This window comes from Acanthaster planci, linkage group LG04 (assembly GCF_054643075.1).
Source record: "Acanthaster planci isolate LZ-2023a linkage group LG04, COTS_SCS, whole genome shotgun sequence".
Lineage (NCBI taxonomy): Eukaryota > Metazoa > Echinodermata > Asteroidea > Valvatida > Acanthasteridae > Acanthaster > Acanthaster planci.
In genome coordinates, this window is record NC_141780.1 from 1,902,035 (window position 1) to 1,920,570 (window position 18,536).

An 18,536-nucleotide genomic window follows, 5' to 3' on the forward strand; every position below is an offset into this window, starting at 1 on the left:
GTGAAGGCATTGGATAGCAGCAAGGAGAAGAAGACGCCGAAGAGTGCTGGGTGGGTACACGGCCTTGTTTCCCTCCGTTCGTTATTGGGAAAGGGTTCGAGGATGAGCCATCATACTGGACAGTGCCCTCCATGTCTTCAGGAGCTTGGGGGGGGGGACATCCAATCCGTTGAAGCAGTGTGAAAAGACCCTTCCTGCTGACTAAGTCAAAGGCCTTTGTTAGGTCTACGAAGGCAATGTAAAGTGGGCGTCTCCGCTCCCGCTACTACTTTTCTTGCAGTTGTCGCAGTGAGCAAACGATGTCGATTGTTGATATGCCAACCCTGAATCTTCACTGCGCTTCTGGGTAGACGCGTTCGGCGAGTGCGTGCAATCTGTTCAGAATCACTTGGGCACCGTAAAGATGCATGTTCGCTTCAACAGGGCGAAGCTTTGGATCAAACGCCTCCGCACCATACAACGTTACCCATAGCCTGAACATCGCTAAGGGAAACTACTAATTAACACTATTTTCCTTCCCTCTTTTGTCTGCAAATGATATCCCCCTCCAACTTGGGGTCCATTTCAATCTGTTGTATTTTTTCTTTGATCTCTTCCCACCTTATATTCCTTTGTTATTCAACCATGCCTTTCATGCAGTCCCCTTTACCCCTTGCCCCTTTATCCACCTGCAGCTTTCTTGACCTTTCCTTTTATCCTCCTGCATTCATCCATGCTTGGTTGATTCTCCGTTTGCTTGTTTGTTCTGTGCACTTTTGCCGTTGAGAAAGATTCTGCTAGGATCGAAACGTCAGGCCCTCCAAATTTTGTGATTTGTATTTTAGGTCACTCTAGTCAGCAAGCAGTTTGCAGCAGTTTTATATTTATATCGTGGTTAAACATGTTTTAAAAAGTGGGCACAAAAAGGTGTTTCTAAATTAGTTAGCAACTTTTTAGAGCGTAGGCATGACAGATTTGTACCTCGGAATACTGAGCATGCGCTGTCGCGAAAAATGTTATTTGACGAAATGAAAGAATGACAGAAACACATTTTTTCATTGCTTCATTTTTTACCAGCATAAAGCTTGTGCTCGGTCTTAACACTGGAACTAAAAGCTGTGTTTTACATCAATTACTTAGTTGCACAATTATGGTGCGCTATTCACAAGACATGCTCATTATCTAATACACTAATTGTCGATTTAACATTTTTTTAATAAATCCTAAAAAGTATCATTTTTGAAAAGTTATTGAATGTTTGATATGACATTTTATGTATTTATAAATGTTCATTCATGGGATGATATTTTGTTCACCTGTTTTATACATAATCCTTTTTCATTTTTCTTTCAGCACATTACCTCTTTTATATTCAGATTCATTAATGCCAAATATATGTAACGTTAAACATACGTTCAGTCAAAAATAAGCATATAATCGCCTTCTTAAAATGTATGATTTCTCAACTCACATTCAAGATCAAAATCTAATAAACTAGCTGGTGCCTATAATCTTCAGAACTGGTGCTCTTTGTTCGGTAATTGCATCCCGGCATTTACTATGCGTGAATGATGGTAACTTAACCAAATCAATTCACCAAAAAAGACCCCCCTCCCCAATTTCCCAAAAATGGTGCTACGCACGAAAAGGCCCACCTGAAAAAGGAAAAACATGTATACATGTAAATGATGACAATGTAAATCTGAAGCAGTGTAATAAACGACAGAAAGTTACACCTCTGGTGTCTAAAAGCAGTTAAACTTCAATTAACATGAGTAGTCAGCTCGAAGGCTATGAAAGATCAACATGATGCCGGTTTGTTTTGACACGTTATCCCTGTGTATGGTTTTCACTGGGGGTCTCCGATGAGTTGTATGACCAGCTACGACGCAGCTTCATTTCACTTTTTACTATTCGATGGCCTGCCCATCCATCCCATGTTATACCGCGATCATCTGGACCTTGTTGGTATTCCCCATTAAGGCCGTACGGAGCACCATTGCATGTGTCGAGCCACCAGCCTCCCTTCAGCTCAGCTGCACAATTAGAATTAGTATTCTCATCATTGTCCCTGTCGTAGGTAGAGAAGCTTCGACCTCTGAGATGTGGAGGGAGGGGATCTGATGCAGACATAAGAAAGAAATCGTTTGACAATCAATTCCAACTGAAAATTGTAACACTGAGAAAAACGAGTAAATTGAGAAAGAGTATGCCGCCATTGCATTGTTATAATGGAGCAATGTTGCCGGTGAGACTAGGGCTAACCTTGGGCTCAGATTTTCAGACTTAGTGTTGGGGTTCTGTGCTTAAACGAACTTAAAAGTATGTTGGTTCGGACTTAAAAACCTCTCAAGAATTTACTACATCCCAAAGTCCTCCATGTGGTAGATGAAGAACTTTTGTCTACATGGAAAAGAATCTGATAATGACAAAGACGAAAGACGGGAAAGTCATCCGATGTTTCCATTTGTAAAAAACTTTAGTCAGCATAAAATTGAAGAGAAAAATACAAGTAGGTGACAATATAAGCAATTGACTATTTGTAATTATTGGGTAAGTTTTTCTTTAAGCTGTAAAAGTGGGAGACAAATGACGCCATAAGGAATGATGAAGGGCTGCCTTTGGGCTAAGATTTCTGAGTTAAGGAGTTGGGTCTGGGTCATGTATCCTTTATTCAGTGTTCGCTTTATTTATCTCACAACTTTGGTAAAGCCAGCTGTATTGTAAAATTTTGAATCTGGAAGTCCAGATAGGAGAGGGAGATGGGAAATCAGAGGGAGGATCTACCTCTCCTTATGTGACTTTGCCTCCATCATTTTGCAAAATGCACGAACAAAACAAGACAAGTTTTTGTCAGTTATTGCCATGCTGTATCGACCGGGCTATCTGTGGCATCACATACTTGACCGAACTGATTCATCAAAAGTCAGTTTGTAATCGTTGCCCTCTATGCGAAAATGCTCTGCGTGGAAGGTCTTGTGCTTTCCCGTATGATCCTTCAGATCTATCCGTAGTCTCCACCTCCAATCCGAAGTCAGTTGACGAAGTTTTTCGTTTCCAAGCCAGAACTCGCCCGTCAGATCGCCGAATCCGTCCTGGTACTCGGTCCAGTTGCGAGTGAAATTCACCGACCCGTTAAATCGCCTCTGAAACAACTGTAACAAAATAATTTAATTAACTTGTATTGAACAATCTGTAAGTACCAGGCATTCCAAAACCATAATCTATGACATCTCGACTTAATTGTGCGCACAGTCAGTCTACTGAACGACCCATACTGTGACTGGATTCAGTCGAGCTGTTCGTATTAACTGGCGACTTTTCTTCAACAACTTTTCAAACACAATAGAATCATTTTTAATGCTTGAGACACGGTGTAAACATCTGATGGAGGTAGAACTAACTAACCGCTTGATTAAATCAGTTCCATTCAGGATAATCCGCCACCTGGCCACTTGAAAATATCAAAGCGGTGTAACAAACTTACGGTCCAGCCGACAGGTGTAGCATCCATATCACAGTAGACCTCTAGACCGTCAGGGTACTTCGTCGGGTAGATGGTGTACACACCACTCTGACGGATACCACGGTAGTAAAAAGTGTAGCAATCTGAAAAATTAAAGAAATTCTCTGAAATTTGCATGCACGACATAACACCTCATTATTGATGGTCTTTGAGAGGTGCAAAATCTTGTGACGTCACGCCTCCAGTGGCGACGGTTTGGACAACTGCGCCCTCCTATACTTGGGGCCAGAGCTGTGTATAGAGAAACTAGCGCCGGCTTCAGATTTTAGAGCAAAATGGTTGATCCTTATGAGTGCAGTAGAGCGTGCGCCTATTGCACGGCACGTCCGTGTGCACTGCCGCATACACCTGTCAGTTTGTTTTCAACAATCGTCACACCCATGTCGAAATTCTCTCTATTCAAGGCTGTGCTCAGGGTGAGGTACGGACGCCCGCATGGGACTTTCCGGGCCATTTGAGGCGATCAACCCTTTGAATCGACTGTGAGCTCCTACAACTTCTCAAGCCCCTCAACGACGCATGCAGTACTCGGACAAAGTCCGCTAAGCCAGAACTTTGATTTTTTGGGTGTGTGTGTTTTTTTTCTTGTGGTTTGGTTTGGTTTGCCAAGCTCGTAGCTCAGGTAAAACTCACCGCATATTTGCCTCGCAACCTCTCAAAAGAGAAATCTGAGCACCAACCGCACATTGTGAGGTACGTGAAGAGTAAACAGTAACAAATGCCTTCTTTGCTGAGAAGAAATCTCATAAGAGCGGCGGGCTCCAATTACTTAAATTTACAAACTTCTGTTAGTTGATTGTTGTATTCTTTAACCTATTGTATTGAGAACTGATTAGATGTTTTATCAAAAGTAATAATCTGGTATCCTATTTACTTCAATTTAGCTATGCTATGTCGAGCTTCAGGATTTACCCTTTTATCTTGAAGCGACACAGCTTCATTTCGCGACTCCACGCTAACGCAAGGTTCCCCCGATCAGCCCATCTAATACTGCGGTAATCCCGTCGGTCGAATTCTCAGGAAGGAGATATTTGCCGTTCAGATTGCTCTAAGATTCCTGCGGAGACTCACACTGGTCAAACCACCAACCTCCTCTCGCCAGAGAGTACGTTCCCCCCCCCAAAAAAAAGGCTCGGCCGATGTTCTGCAGTTGTGCAAAAGTCAAAATTAACGAGTCGCTCTAATTAACTTGATATCCTAATTATTGGCATTTTGTCGGTAAACATGAATGGAAATAAGACCTGTAAGGTGACAAGCACGTTTTAATGAGATTTGGTTGTGTCAAAAAGATTCTGAGTCTTAATGACTTACCATAGGGGTGGAAGCGACGCAGCTTCATTTCAACACCAAGAACTACTGGAACGTTCCGTCCATCCACCCATCTAATACCACGGTATTCCAAGTCAGTGGAACTCGTGGAATTCTCAGGAAGGAAATATTCGCCGTTCAGATTGCTCCAAGGATCCTGCAGAGACTCACACTGGTCAAACCACCAACCTCCTCTCGTCAGAGCAGCACAGTTGAGATGGTCCTCACCGTCGTTGTCTTTATCATAGGTGGAGAATGGGCGTGGTGTCTTGCTTGATGGCAAGGGGGAATCACCTATACAGTGAAAAAAAAGTTAGGAAGATGCAAACATTGTTTTTGTGTTCAACAGAGATCAAAATGTCGTGGTTTTCAAACTCTAGAACCATTGAAACCGGAATACATGAAACCCAAAATGGGATACCTTGTAGAGAAGCCACTCTATTATGACCTTTGCAATGTATCAAGAAAAGTCCAAGAGATTTACTTTAACCGACTTTATATTTGAGATCATTTTCATAACATACTTAACACAACGCTTGGGAAAAGATTGGAAGGTCATGGTAAATGACATTGCCGTGACTGAACTACTACTAGCTAGCCCTGTTTGCCAGCGGCTGCAACTTTTTCTTTTAGACGTCTGAGTCCTAGCCAGCCGCAACCTTTAGAACCAGGCCAAAATGTCTGTCAGCCAAGTAGAGGACTCTGGTTGAGCGCCAAGTAGGGACAGCCTACTATAACCAGCTGAGATCGTGAAAACACATGTTATTAAGAAGGCAGACATAATTTTGCTCTGGGTGACGTCATACCTTCCCTTTCGTCTTGCTTAGGCTGTAATGCGACACATAATCTTTCGGCTCCGTAGACTTTTTCTTAATTGAAATTTCCAGCTCGACCGTTTATGGAGTTTGCTTCCATTCATAGCATCGTTTGCCCCGTCTTCCTCCCTGGACACAACTGTTTTCATCTTGATAAATTTCTTCTATTCTTTTGGATGATCTGAATAAGCATTCAGACTTCAAAAGTGGGATACAACTTTCAAAGGTAAATTATCTTATTCAAAATGAAAGTGGTCGCTCAGGGGACAAGTGAACGGCTTTGGTCAAGGTAATGTTCCCACCTTCCAAATACCAAAGAAAGACCATACCTGTAGATCCGTTAATAAACAGGGCGTAGTTGTCGCCCTCTACACGGAATAGCCATCGGTACGTCTTATGGATCTGATGGTCAAACGTCAGATCAATCTGTAGCAACCATTCGTTCACAGATGTTAACTGACGAAGTTTCTCGTTTCCCAGCCAGAACTCCCCCGTCAGATCGCCGAATCCGTCCCGGTACTCGGCCCAGTTGCGATTGAAATTTACAGACCCGTTAAACCGCCTCTGAAACACCTACAATGAAAACAACCGTGTTGGTGTTGAACCATTATGCTTGTGGGAAGCAACTTTCGTAACAAGCAATTTAAATCAATGTCCATCAAAAGTACATTCTAATGAGGGCAAGATTTAGGTTGTCTGGTTTGTTTCATTTGTAAAAAAGTTTATTAACAATACCAAATTGGGCATACGTTTTTTTCGGGGGGGCGGCGGGAGATAGCATTCACTCAACCTTTGAAAATCAAAGGCGAGTCGTTTTAAGCGTGAAATTTCCGTTCGCTAAGGAGAAAGTTGCCATTACTGCTGTCAATTTATCAAAACAAACTTACATTCCAGCCTCCGTATTTAGCATCCATATCACAGTAGACCTCAAAGCTGTCAGAGTATTTCGACGCGTAGATGGTGTACACACCACTCGTGGTGATACCAATATTAAACAAGGAAAGGCAATCTGAAAAGAAAAGATGTCTGGAATGAACATTGTGCTGTGAATTAATGTAGAGGCCTATGGTCGGTTAAATATATAACAGACAAGAAATAATAATATAACTCATTTAGGGGAGTGTGGGGCAAGTGGGTCATCGGGGCAACTGGCCCACTCTTAGACAAATTAAATTAAAAGATTATAATACTGACCACGTGCGTTTAAACAACTATATTTATTTTTTTTCAGAGATTAAGCTGAACATAAATTGAGGCCGTAATGAAAAAGATAGATAAATGCCCAAACCAACCAACTCCATACTTAGCTTAACATCCCAAAAAACAGAAATCACCTAACTGGAGGAAAGGTATAGGAATTTTCTACTTAATATTTTAAATTGTACTCTTTTGGTGGCAAATTTTAAGGTTTTAAGGATATGGTCCACTTGCCCCAGGTGTGGGGCCAGTGGTCCACTTTTGCATGAAATTTTAGGGAGTTAATATTCATAGCCTAAGTTTTATTAATGTAATTGATTTCAGCTGTTTGCAAAAAGCAAACAAGTGTTTTGGTCATGTTTTAAGGTTAGTTTTACCCTTTTCCTGGATTATTGAATATGGTTAGAATCAAGAATGTGCTTAAGTGGTCCAATAGCCCCACTTTCCCTTATAGCTCTGAATTTAAAGCCTATTTTTAACATAAAAATAAAAGCAAATATTATCAATGGTCCTTAACCCTAAAAGATGCTTTTTATTATTTATAGTCGGGGAAATTCCGTCTGTAGCGATACCATTTCTCCAATGACTGCTTGCCTTGAAACATGACGTACTAATTATGGTATCCGTTTAACCCAACAGCATAGCATTATAAATATTGTGCGCGAGCGTATAGGTCTTACACGCTAAAGAGGTAGAAAAAAGTGTTAACTTTTCCACTGGCTAAGATCAGTGAGAAAGTTAACATTGTTATATACCTCTTTTGGAAAAATTGAGGTTTGAGCACTTTGTCTAGTTTACTATATCGGTTTAAAATGACTGTAAGAAAACTCATGAAGGCTCGGCAAGGGAAGGAAACGAGATGCGTTGCGAAGATATCTGAATCAAAACTTCGGAGGAGGTCTTCCCCATCAACAGTTAATTCATCATACATGTAATGCATAATGCTTATTTTTTATTACAAAAACAAGCATTAAATGCCATATGATGGTCCTTGTCTGACTTCTGCTTTCCGATACCCCACCTCTTCAGTTTCACACTATATTTTTCCTTAGTACGTGTATGCACGAGAGTTATGATTCTCGTGTCCTCGTGCCATGTAATTTCACTACAGGGAAAACCTAACTGCAAGTTAAGTGTGTTATAGTCGGTATGACAGTCTCGTGAGATAGAAGCTAAGAGGCGTGACCATTAATGATAATCGTTATTTAAATTACCGCTAATGGGTCATTAGGGATACATTCCCATAAGAAGGTGCACAAAATTTTCCAACTTTACTGTCCCATAATTCAATATTCCCTAATCTGATTTGAACAAAACTTTTTATGTTTTCATTTTAGACCCTAATCTATCAAGTCTCAAAATTTTGGAGAAAAAAAATTCGGCCTCCTTCTGGTAGTTGGGGAGACACTGAAATGTCTCCCTAGAAGCCAATGTCTAGCTATATAATGGGACAAAAAGGACTACGGAAGCTTTACTTCAGCATCATATTATTCAATTACCCAATGATTTGTCCTCGCAACTTGTACCGTAGAAACCAGGTTCACATTGACACTGGAAAGAGCCGCCAGATGGACTGCATGTTCCTCCGTTTTGACAAGGGTTAGGACTGCAAGGATCTTGACACAATCAGACAGGAAGTTAATTCTTAGTTTAAATTCAAATTACTTCTCAGTTTTGAATGAAATAAACTGACTGAGACTACGAGCCAACAGTCACACAAATCTGGAAGGTCAGAACACGTAACAGCACACCGTAAATGCGTCTTGATACAGATCAACGAGAGAGTGATAAATGATTGCAGGCCATAGTGAGACTATCGGCCGGTTCATACAAAAGCGAAAGGGAAGTGAATTTGGCGTGAGGACCAATGTGTACATTTCGCCGGAGTGGATTTTTTTCAGTTTACTCTTATTTAGACAAATTATTTGAAATTTAAAAAAATCCAAGCAATCAATCTCTGTTTTTGCCTAATTAAAAACTCTTTCTGCAGACTACAAAATTATAAATTGTAGAAACCCAAACGAAGAAAACAACGGAGTATATCAGTGGAGAGCTGTAATGCATGACATTTTGTTTTATAGGGAAAACTAGCTGCGTACGCGTCTGTAGGTCAGTTTCTTTCACCACGGTTGGAGTTTTATCTGATGAGATCAAATAATTGAAATAAGAATACCAATACATGCCAATTTTATTGTTAGCGGTGTAGTCATCTGAAATGATGTTGATGAAAGGAGGGTGGAAAGTGAAATAAAAATTTCGGAACCTGAAAAACAGTTAAAGGTGACAATTTCATAGTTTATGAAATAAGCATGGTTGGGGATATAATATTGCTTAGCACATGAGTTTACCTGGACTAAAAAAAGTTAGCAACTACAATAGTAATGATATGTCAAGTGTATTGCTTATGATAGTTGAGCATTGGTTTCTGCTTTGCAACACGAAAGCTAGAATCTTACCACGGAACGTTTTACAACTTCCACTGCTGAAATATATTCACAACGGAAACAGTTTTGACAAGGGTTAGCACTGCTGGCATCTTGACACAAAATGAAATAAATACTTGATGTTGGAAACAGACAGACGAAGACCTGACCAAATTACTCTGCACCCCAGGAACAGTTTTGCTAGCAATGATAGCCCTGTCGGCAAATTATTTCACCGTGCATGTCCAACACTACCCACTGTCAGATGATGTTTGCCCTCTGTTGTCTTGCTCTATGGTCAAGGCGACCGATACATTACAAGAAAACACAAGTCATGGCAGGCCCACGTTGCTGTACTGCGCGTCAGCGTCCGATAGCAACGCGACAAAACTGTCGGCAATTTCTTTCTATTAACCGCAACACAGCATACACAGACTGAATGTTTATCGTGCACAAAATGATTATTTCTATATGTATCTCCCTCCTTATACATCTTAACCTGTAACACATAAGCTGTAATTACAAGTGACGCCAAACATGTTCTCCCAACATTGGGCGAATCAAGAAAATTCAAACAAAGTTCAGTGGAATTCTTCGACAAACTTTAGCGAAAAGCAAAACGTGCAAACAAGAACATGGCACAACGCCCTCTAGGGTTCATAAGAAATCCCCGCTCTGACGTCACCTTCATTAGAATAAGTGATGGACGTCCGCTACACTCACCACCCTGAAAGGTTATTTGGGTAGGGGAGTCCCCTATAGCCTCAGGGGACAAAAATATATGTAGCAAAACATGCACAAAATGTATGGCCCTTGAAATCCAGTACCAAGAAATGGGCTTCGACAGGTCGGTAAAGGGTGCTGGCTGTGTATTTTATGTCAGTGCTATTATATTGAGATTTGTTTTCTCAGACCTGGGGATTGGCAAGGGAGTAGAAAATAGTGTTGAATAGAAGCCCATAAACGGTGGTTTGTTTATTTGGGGTGGGCAGAGCTTGGAAACGTCCATGTCTGAAGAATCTTGTGCTTTTATTCTTATTGTTAGAATTGTAATTGTTATTATCTATTTTGTATAATAAAAATAGTCTAGAAATTAACTGTAATCATTCTGAAACTATAGCGATAAAGGCTACATTGAAAGCTACCTACCTCAATTTGAAACAATTAATTAAAGATCTGTATTTAACCTACACGCAAGCGCATTGGTGTAACACGAAATTGACGGTGAGACTAAGGGTTTTAATTAAAATATTGATAAGCCTAAATAGTGTTTAGCCAATGAACATAGGATACAAAATGTTCAACTTTTAATCGTGCTCACAAAGTGATACGCCTAGTATAAAACTGACTAAATACAAAACACAAGAACAGACTCTTTCGTCTATCAATACTCCACCCTTCAATCACATAGCGACAGAATTTCCAGTACAAACGATATTAAATCGACTATAGGCCTGCGTATGTACAAACCGTGGCAGTCAAAAGTAGTGATAAATCTTGGTCGCTGGTAAAGATTGGAGTATCAGCGTAGAACGGTTCCTGTGACCGGAAATTAAATGTCTTGATGCTTGTGACAGTAGCATCTTATTATGTACTCGGCCTCGACGGATATAATTATGCACATTATTATAATTATACCCATGTTCATTTGAATCTGTGATAGACTTCGCTCAAGGCGGTTATAACATAATTAAGTTACTGAATCAACATTTCTTACTAATATCTTAATGTCTCATCAGTTACTACTTAGTTCCGCTTTTCACAGCTGGATAGGAACAAATTTCTATGTGACAAATCACTCATGAAGCTGGAGCAAAATGTGGCAAATCGCTTATTATATCTGGAGTCTCTTGATATAGTTTTGGATCGAAATAAATTTATGACAATATCGCTAAAGACAATAGTAGTTCTGTGATCCAACTGCGGACCGTAACAAGAATATTTTAGAATACCGAATAATAATTAACGCGTACCCAAGCTGCAACAAACAAAACAAATTTTAATGTTCTTTCTCTGCATCGCGTTTCTACCGTCTCCGTATTATAGTTTGATAAAAAAGCCCTCATAAAGATACAAATGATTGTACTTTTGGAAGAAAAGGGAATTTTGATCCCTGACGGGTGTGTATTAGTGTAGTGCAACCTTAACAAGATTATACTACCCCCGCTGAACAACACTCACTGCGCTGGCAAAAATTCTTACCGCCCAGTGCAATGACTCTCATTGCGCCGTGTGATGCGGCCTGAACAGATGTTTCAGGCCCAGTCTTGATTAAATGTGAGGGCTCTTTGATTCAGTCTAACACATGCAAACGGTAGCCACGGAACTGGCAGGGGGCCTGTTACGAAGACTGTTTTTTATCTATCTGTGGTGTGCTATGTTTATAAGCTGAGCAATGACGGGAAGTTTGGTATATCATGAAGGAATCTGGAAAGGCTTCATATGGCCCGTTCCTGATGAATTTTTGGTTTGTCTTTCGTTATAAGCCAACTTTAAGGCTATCTGTTAGCAGGCGTGTTGAATGCTTTTGTCAGCTATTGTCTGTGTGGTGGGAATTGTATTCAAATCGCAAAATCTGCATGTTTGGCCGAAACAGCTGTTATTTTCACTAACCGTGGAAGTTGTAGGCAAAGTGCTTGACCGACGTTCTGTCGTCGGTTCAAGTTGAGGCACAAAATGACAACCAGAACACTGAATCTTTGACAGCAAATATTCTTGATGATTTTTCCGAGTGAAATAACCAGATAAATTGCATATTAATAAATGATAGGCCTTTTTAAAGATGGTTGCAACACAATGAAATTGCTGAATCAACATTTTGACTGATATCTTTCATACTGTTCCACTATCCGCTCTGCGTCGGACGGAAACACACTGCTCCGTGACAAACGGCTTAATGTTACATGGTCAAACTGTGACAGGATTGCAGCTAGACGAGATAGCTTCTGATTGGTACCGGTACAAAATTTGACAAGATCACGTATGATAAAGTGATTCCTGATCTAGTTTTGCACAGAAACAAGAACTTTGCTAAGTATTCGATAAGATTAAGCGCTCATTCAAGCCGCGAGGAGCGAAACAATTTTGAATGCCTATAGGCCCTGAGTCTCGTTTCTTGGGTCCCGATGTATTGTGCAGAGATATGTAAAAATGAATAATAATACGAACGATTGTAATTTTAGAAGCAAATATGGTTTCTGTGCCCTAAAGTTTTGACCTATAAATCGCCAATTGCCAATAAATTGGCTTATTTTCTCTTTGGATCACATTCGCTCCCTCGCAATATCAGCAGAAAAAGGTTCTCTGATCAAATAATTTGAAAAAAGTACGTTCTTTGTAAAAAATGCATTTTTCAATGAATATTAACAAAACCATTAAAGGGTCTGTGTGAGCACCAGAAATGGAAACAAGATTTATGTGGACGGTTTGCATTTAGAAAGAAAAAATGAAGAAAGCTCAGAAACCATTTTATGGATTTCTTTTGAAAAAATCTGAAGTTATGTTATTTTTTGGTATTCTGGAAACATGCATATTGTGTTAAGATGTTTTCGATATTTTTCAAAGCTTTAGCTGGATTGAAAGTATGGAAATCGACAGAGAGTGACTTTTTTACAAATTAAATGCCGACATGTGCTTTAATTTAATTACAAACGAAAACATGCATCTTGGTGCGGTTTCCTATGAAGGAATGAAATTTGCTTCACAATTCTTGATTTTTTACCCAAAAGGAAAGATATATTTTATATCGTTTCTATTCTCAATTATAAATGTTATTAAAGTTATACTCAGATACGTTAACCAAGTCACAACGTCAAGGGACCCAAGAACACAGTAAAAGGGATTAGAAACTTGAAATGTATATTCATTAATTCTCGTATTGTCTGTAATAAGATGAATTGAACACAATTTTAGAATTTTAAAGACGCAAACATTGTGTGCATCAGGGAATCTCACTTGTTGGATAATATAAACTCGAGTGAAATTTTTCAAGACAACTATGGTGGTTTTAGGAAAAACAAACAGGCAAGAAGGAGGCGTCCTTGTTGCGTTCAGAAAAGGTCTCTCTGTTATACATCGGCCAGATCTTGACTCCGATTGTGAGATTTTGTGGTGTGAGGTAATGTATAAAAGTAAAGGTTCAATTTTATAAGGAGTTTTTACCGACCGCTCAGCAGTGGGGACCGAGGTCATCGATGAGCTAAGTCTTTTTAAATCAATAAATTAGAATTGGACTAATCATAAGAAAATTATTCTCACTGGCGATTTCAATTTACCAGTTTTCTTTGGGATGACGGCTACCGAGTCCCATAGTCAGTTCCGAATTGTTAGTGCTCAACACTGTTTCACTGATCGCAACTTTTTATTTCAGCATTTTAATGAGCCTACTAAACATTTGACAAATTTAGCAAAATTTTAGATTATTTTCCACCAAACCGGCTAGTGTCGCTGATTCTTCTATCACACAAACTATAAAATACATCACTCTCTGTAAACGCGCGAGTGCGCCCTTTAGATTGCCCTTGTTTTGTTGTCATACGTGCGCGGCCGTGACCGATTACGCGACCGGTCCATAGCGTAAATGTGTTCACGAGTTGCCTTGGATACGAAGTGTCTTCTGTATGCAAATTGGATGAAACAAACTTTAGGCCGAAACAATGAGCCGTTGGATTATTAACATTTAAAGTTAACCATTGTTGGAACTCACAACAATTTTCTTTTTACTGTTAGAGTTTTGCCTACCGCAAGTTCGGCGGTGGCCAAACAACTCAGCTAGCCCTACCGCAAGGACAGCGGTGGGTCCATACACAAACCAATTAACGTCAGGTTTTCAAATAAGGTTACACCATATTAGATTTTTAGTAAAATACATCGCAAAGGTACATATTCTAACTCAGTCCGTATCCATGCCATCTTGCATGCATATATCGCATGCAGGGCAAGTCGTAAAATAGCCTGTTTTATTTAATACCACTGTTCACTTATGACAAGCGTGTCAGGTGTCTAGGGAGAGCGCCTTGACTATTTTGCACATGCGTGTAAGTACATTGCTAAGAGTATAATGCCTTGGTTATTATTATGGTAAGCATGCCATTTTTGCTTTTACTTTGTAATTTTTGTTCCAAGAATTGCGTTTCTTGAACAGTTATCATTTAATAATTGGGTCAGTGTGCTGATCAAGTTTGCTAGCCAATGAAGTAGCACTACTGTCCAAAAATACAATTAGCCTGTCTGCCTCTTTCGTTTTTCTGGGAGTAATGCTGATTTATTCCAGCTTTATTCCAGCTTAACACAGCTTTATTCCAAAACTGATTATTTCATAATACAAAAAGAAACTTAAGAAGTGCGGATGCTGACCAAATTGATGCAGTCCGGGAGGATAATATGCAAAAACCCTGGTTATTTTGGAAACATTTCTCGATGTTGCTGATTCCAGCATTCTACCCTTTCCTTGAGTCACGTGATATTACATTATTGATAAGAAAATGCAACAGATCCTTTCAAATTGCTAAGCATTCAAATCACTTGGCCTCACGATGAAACCTTTCCGCTGGCAGTGACTCTTTTGCGTTTGGCCAAGGAAACTCATAACCCAATTAACATATCAGGCGTGCCAAGGCCGTAATAAAATTTTGATCGAAGAAGATCATGTCAAACTCGATCAAACGCTTTTGAAAAATCCCAAAATCTGACATCCCCAGTGAGGTCTGCATGTGAATAACTACTGCAATCGTGAACAGCGTCAATTAACTGTGTTTCACCAGACCCCTGGGGCGGTAAAAACAATGCTGGTTATCATCACGAATTTTATTGGAATCGAGAAGAGCCGTAGCTCTGCCACAAACAATTTTCTTGAGGATCTTCCTTACAGTGGACATAAGTGAAACGGGCCTGTAATTTCTGGCTTCGTTACGTTTGCCTTTCTTAAATAACGAGACATTTGCTGGCTTCCAATCATCAGGCACATCCGTGTTCTGAGAGAAGCATTAAATAATTTGGCCAGTGGGAGCAAGATATTTAGCTCCCTGCTTCAGAATTCTCAAAGGATTTCCATCAGGGACTTGCGATTTGCTGACGTCAGTGTAACTGGTACACCTCAAATGAGGTACCGGTACATTCAATGACAGGCATGATTTCAATGTCAGATTTCAGGATCTAGCTCAGGCGTGTCACTACTAGAATGGTTAATGAAAGCAGAGAAGAATTAGGTATTAAACGGTAATTAAGAGTCTTTCTCTGAGTATCTTTAAATTGTCGCTCCAGTCGCATCTTATCGTCTTACGTGTATTTTGTGTTTTCTTATTGTTTTGATTTTGTGTTTGTATAAAATGTATTTTAACACCTTTTTTTCTGCTAATCTTTTTATTGTTATTAATCTTTACTGTTTTTAATTAATGTTTTATTTATAATATTGGTCTCTATTTTATGTTCTCTATGTTCTAACTGTGATGCTTATATATTATCGTATGATGCAGTACAGTAAGCGAACTTTTAAGCGAGGCTTGTTCGAGCCGTCTGCTTGCAAATTTTCATGACGCTGACAACCACACTTGTAAGTAGCGGTGGGAAGTGAGATCGGGTGTTAATGGTCTTGTTCACGACCCTTGACATGGTCAGAAACTAATAATGAAAATTAACAAAATCATGCTGCATTCAGCAACAAATTCACAATCACTCGTTAATTGTATCGGTATTTTGAAGGACTTCTGCACATTTTATCTGTTTGACGATAAATACATGAAAATAGCTGGAGTCCCTTCTTTGTAACAGGCCCAGTCTCGGTACAAAGTGACAGCTCTTTGGACTTTGACTCTGTCTCACTGATGCAAACAGTATAATCGTGACCACAGAGCTGGTAGGTGGCCTGTCACAGGGGTCTTTTTTATTTGTCTGTAGCTTAAAGGTATGTAACATTGCGCCATGAAAGGAAGTTTTCTCAAATCACTAGAGGAATCTAGAAAGCCCCTCTTTTCTGACATGACTTACCGGCACCTGTACAGTCATTAGTGTCATTCAGCGAGTGGCGAAGTGTGTCCTCATCTTTATCGTAGTACACAGTCCCAGGCGTCACAGTGAAGTTTCCAGGATGCTCTCGTCTTGTAGCAAGGTTCAACTCGCACCTTTTGTTGCAGTCGTTGAAGTTAAAAGACTTGCAACGTTCATCCATGTTGCAGTCCCGTCCGCAGATGACACGAGAGCGTACGGATCTACGTGCGTACACAAACCCTTGCAGCGCACGATTTTCCGCGACGTACACGGTTTTATGGAATGGATTACATTGATGGCCAAAGACAAAAGTGACCATTCCCCCAAATATCAGCAGCCAAAAAAATTCGAAACCGGCGCATGGTTTTGCCATTGTAGAACTTGCTTGTTTTACTGGAAAATTATACTGAATGTTCTTTTTCTCAATTGCAGTCGTGTAGGTTGGGAGATCATAGTGAAGCTCTAATGTAATGTTCTGGCTCCTCCCACGATGATGTCATCTTCCACCAATGATGACTGGGGTCACGATGATGACTTGTGTTACGATGTTCCATTTCTGGTCCTGACAGCTAGCTTATTCAACGCGAACACGTATTGGCATTATTGTTGCATCCCAACTTGGGATCATTGAGTCCCTTGTCATCATTTCATGATTTTTAAACACAACAAATTTTCAAAGTGAATTGAATTTATTACGTTAAACTTAACTTTGTAATCCACAGAATATATCAGGCCTGAATGGGGCGACTGAACCCCCAGTTCTGAAAAAAGGGGAACATTATCAAAAATAACTAAGGTAAGTGCATCAAAGTACCATTGCCAACAATGTTTGTAATTTTTATTGTCTGTCATCGCTTTTGCTTGTCTGCAAAATTAGACATTAAAACACTCTGGTCTCACCCCACCAGAAAAATCCTGGATTCGCTTTCTACATACATCTATAAAGTGATGTGTGAAATTATGTCTTCCATATTTGTTTGGGCGTTAAATTTTATTTACATGCATCTGAATAGAAAATACCACTTCAGACCTTGGTGCAAAACCTGTTTACTTTATTGAGACAACCTAACAAACTATTTACATTGGCTCATTATTTTCCTCGTTAATTGTGTGATTATTTACAGTAGTATTTAAATTTATTTTCATGTCTTCTGTGTTCATGTTAATTCTTTGATACATGTTACAAGTCATCGTCAGTTCACCCCTGTGGTGATGCTGACGATGCTGTTGTGAGCGACAGGTTGTTGTAGGCGGTGACTATTGGGTGATGCCAGATACAATGGCCCCTCTCAAACTACAGACAGCACTACTCATTGAGTACACTGCCTGTGAAGGCTTTGAAATAATTGATTTTTGCACTTTTACATAAGTGGTCATATAATCATCAGCGGATCTCCTTGAACCATTTTTCATGTCAGAACGCAGTTCGGTCTTTATACCCGCTTCAGATGCCCATTTCACAACATATCCAACCGATTTTTTATCGTTAACGCTGGCTTTTGACTGGCGAAGTATAATTTAGTAATGACAAAAAGAACAAGAAGCAAATTTTTCTTTTTATTGAAAACTGAATTGACATTTAGTAACGGGATGAGCCAATCAATCAATGGCTGTGTTTCTCGCTGTGCGAGGCCATCAGTATTAACGATTCACGTTATACGCACCGCGATTGAAAGGTCGACGATATTTCAAGAAATTCAGGCTTCACTGATGGAGCCCTGATGACATTTGAAGAATTCCAGTACTCTTGCCGTCATTTTAAATGTGTTTTTTATAGCTTGTAATATTGTACGTAAGCTATGTGCACAAGCCCAACAAGCAGCCGAACATCTTTCCCAAATATTTCCTTTTAGGAGTTAGTTCGTTCGCTCCCTTCCTTCGCTTTACCATTAAGTAGAATATTGCGAACTAACTATGAAGGCATGCAATATCAACAGTAATATTTCAAACTGTAAGGATGGTTTTATCATTTTATGTTAATGCTGTTGCTCGTCCGCACATACTTCAAACATGAATAATTGGATTTGCCAAAAGCTCACAGCGTGGAATGATTGATAAATCGCTGTTTGTGAACAACAGTTTGTGAATAAAGAAGCTGTCTTCTTCTACTTAATTCCATCATTATATTCAGACCAGAAACCCTGCTGTTTGTTGAAATAATTTAGTTTGGACATTGAAAAATAAAAAAGAAATGATCTTTGATTGAAGCCCGAGGCTAGAAAGTTGCAATACAGGAACGCCAGCTCAATGCACTGTTTCATAAGCAACCACATTCTATAGGCGTGTGTGTTCCTGATGGTTGCA

At 39.7% G+C, this 18,536-nt stretch overlaps 1 protein-coding gene across 2 annotated transcripts; it reads right to left on the reverse strand.

Annotated features, from left to right (window-relative positions):
- Nucleotides 1-1,049: 1,049 nt before the first annotated feature.
- On the reverse strand, nucleotides 1,050-17,017 carry LOC147799283 (uncharacterized). Of its 2 annotated transcripts, XM_087135304.1 has the most exons (8): nucleotides 16,233-17,014; nucleotides 8,325-8,441; nucleotides 6,516-6,637; nucleotides 5,958-6,201; nucleotides 4,817-5,107; nucleotides 3,467-3,588; nucleotides 2,882-3,134; nucleotides 1,050-2,099 (listed from the first exon to the last, which is right to left on the reverse strand). In XM_087135304.1, exons 1-8 carry the CDS (start codon nucleotides 16,603-16,605, stop codon nucleotides 1,810-1,812), a joined length of 1,812 nt encoding a protein of 603 aa, XP_086991430.1. In that variant the 5' UTR covers nucleotides 16,606-17,014; the 3' UTR covers nucleotides 1,050-1,809. The 2 variants fall into 2 exon arrangements, with proteins under 2 accessions (XP_086991430.1, XP_086991431.1); XM_087135305.1 differs by lacking the exon at nucleotides 8,325-8,441 and having other exon boundaries at nucleotides 16,233-17,017.
- Nucleotides 17,018-18,536: the final 1,519 nt, after the last annotated feature.

Coding starts and splice junctions, on each gene's coding strand:
- LOC147799283 (XM_087135304.1), bottom strand. CDS start 16,605: ATGGCAAAACCATGCGCCGGTTTCGAATTTTTTTGGCTGCTGATATTT. Junction 3,589..4,816: donor GCGTCGCTTCCACCCCTATG/GTAAGTCATTAA, acceptor TTAATTTTTCAG/ATTGCTACACTTTTTACTAC. Junction 2,100..2,881: donor TGATGAATCAGTTCGGTCAA/GTATGTGATGCC, acceptor TGTCTGCATCAG/ATCCCCTCCCTCCACATCTC.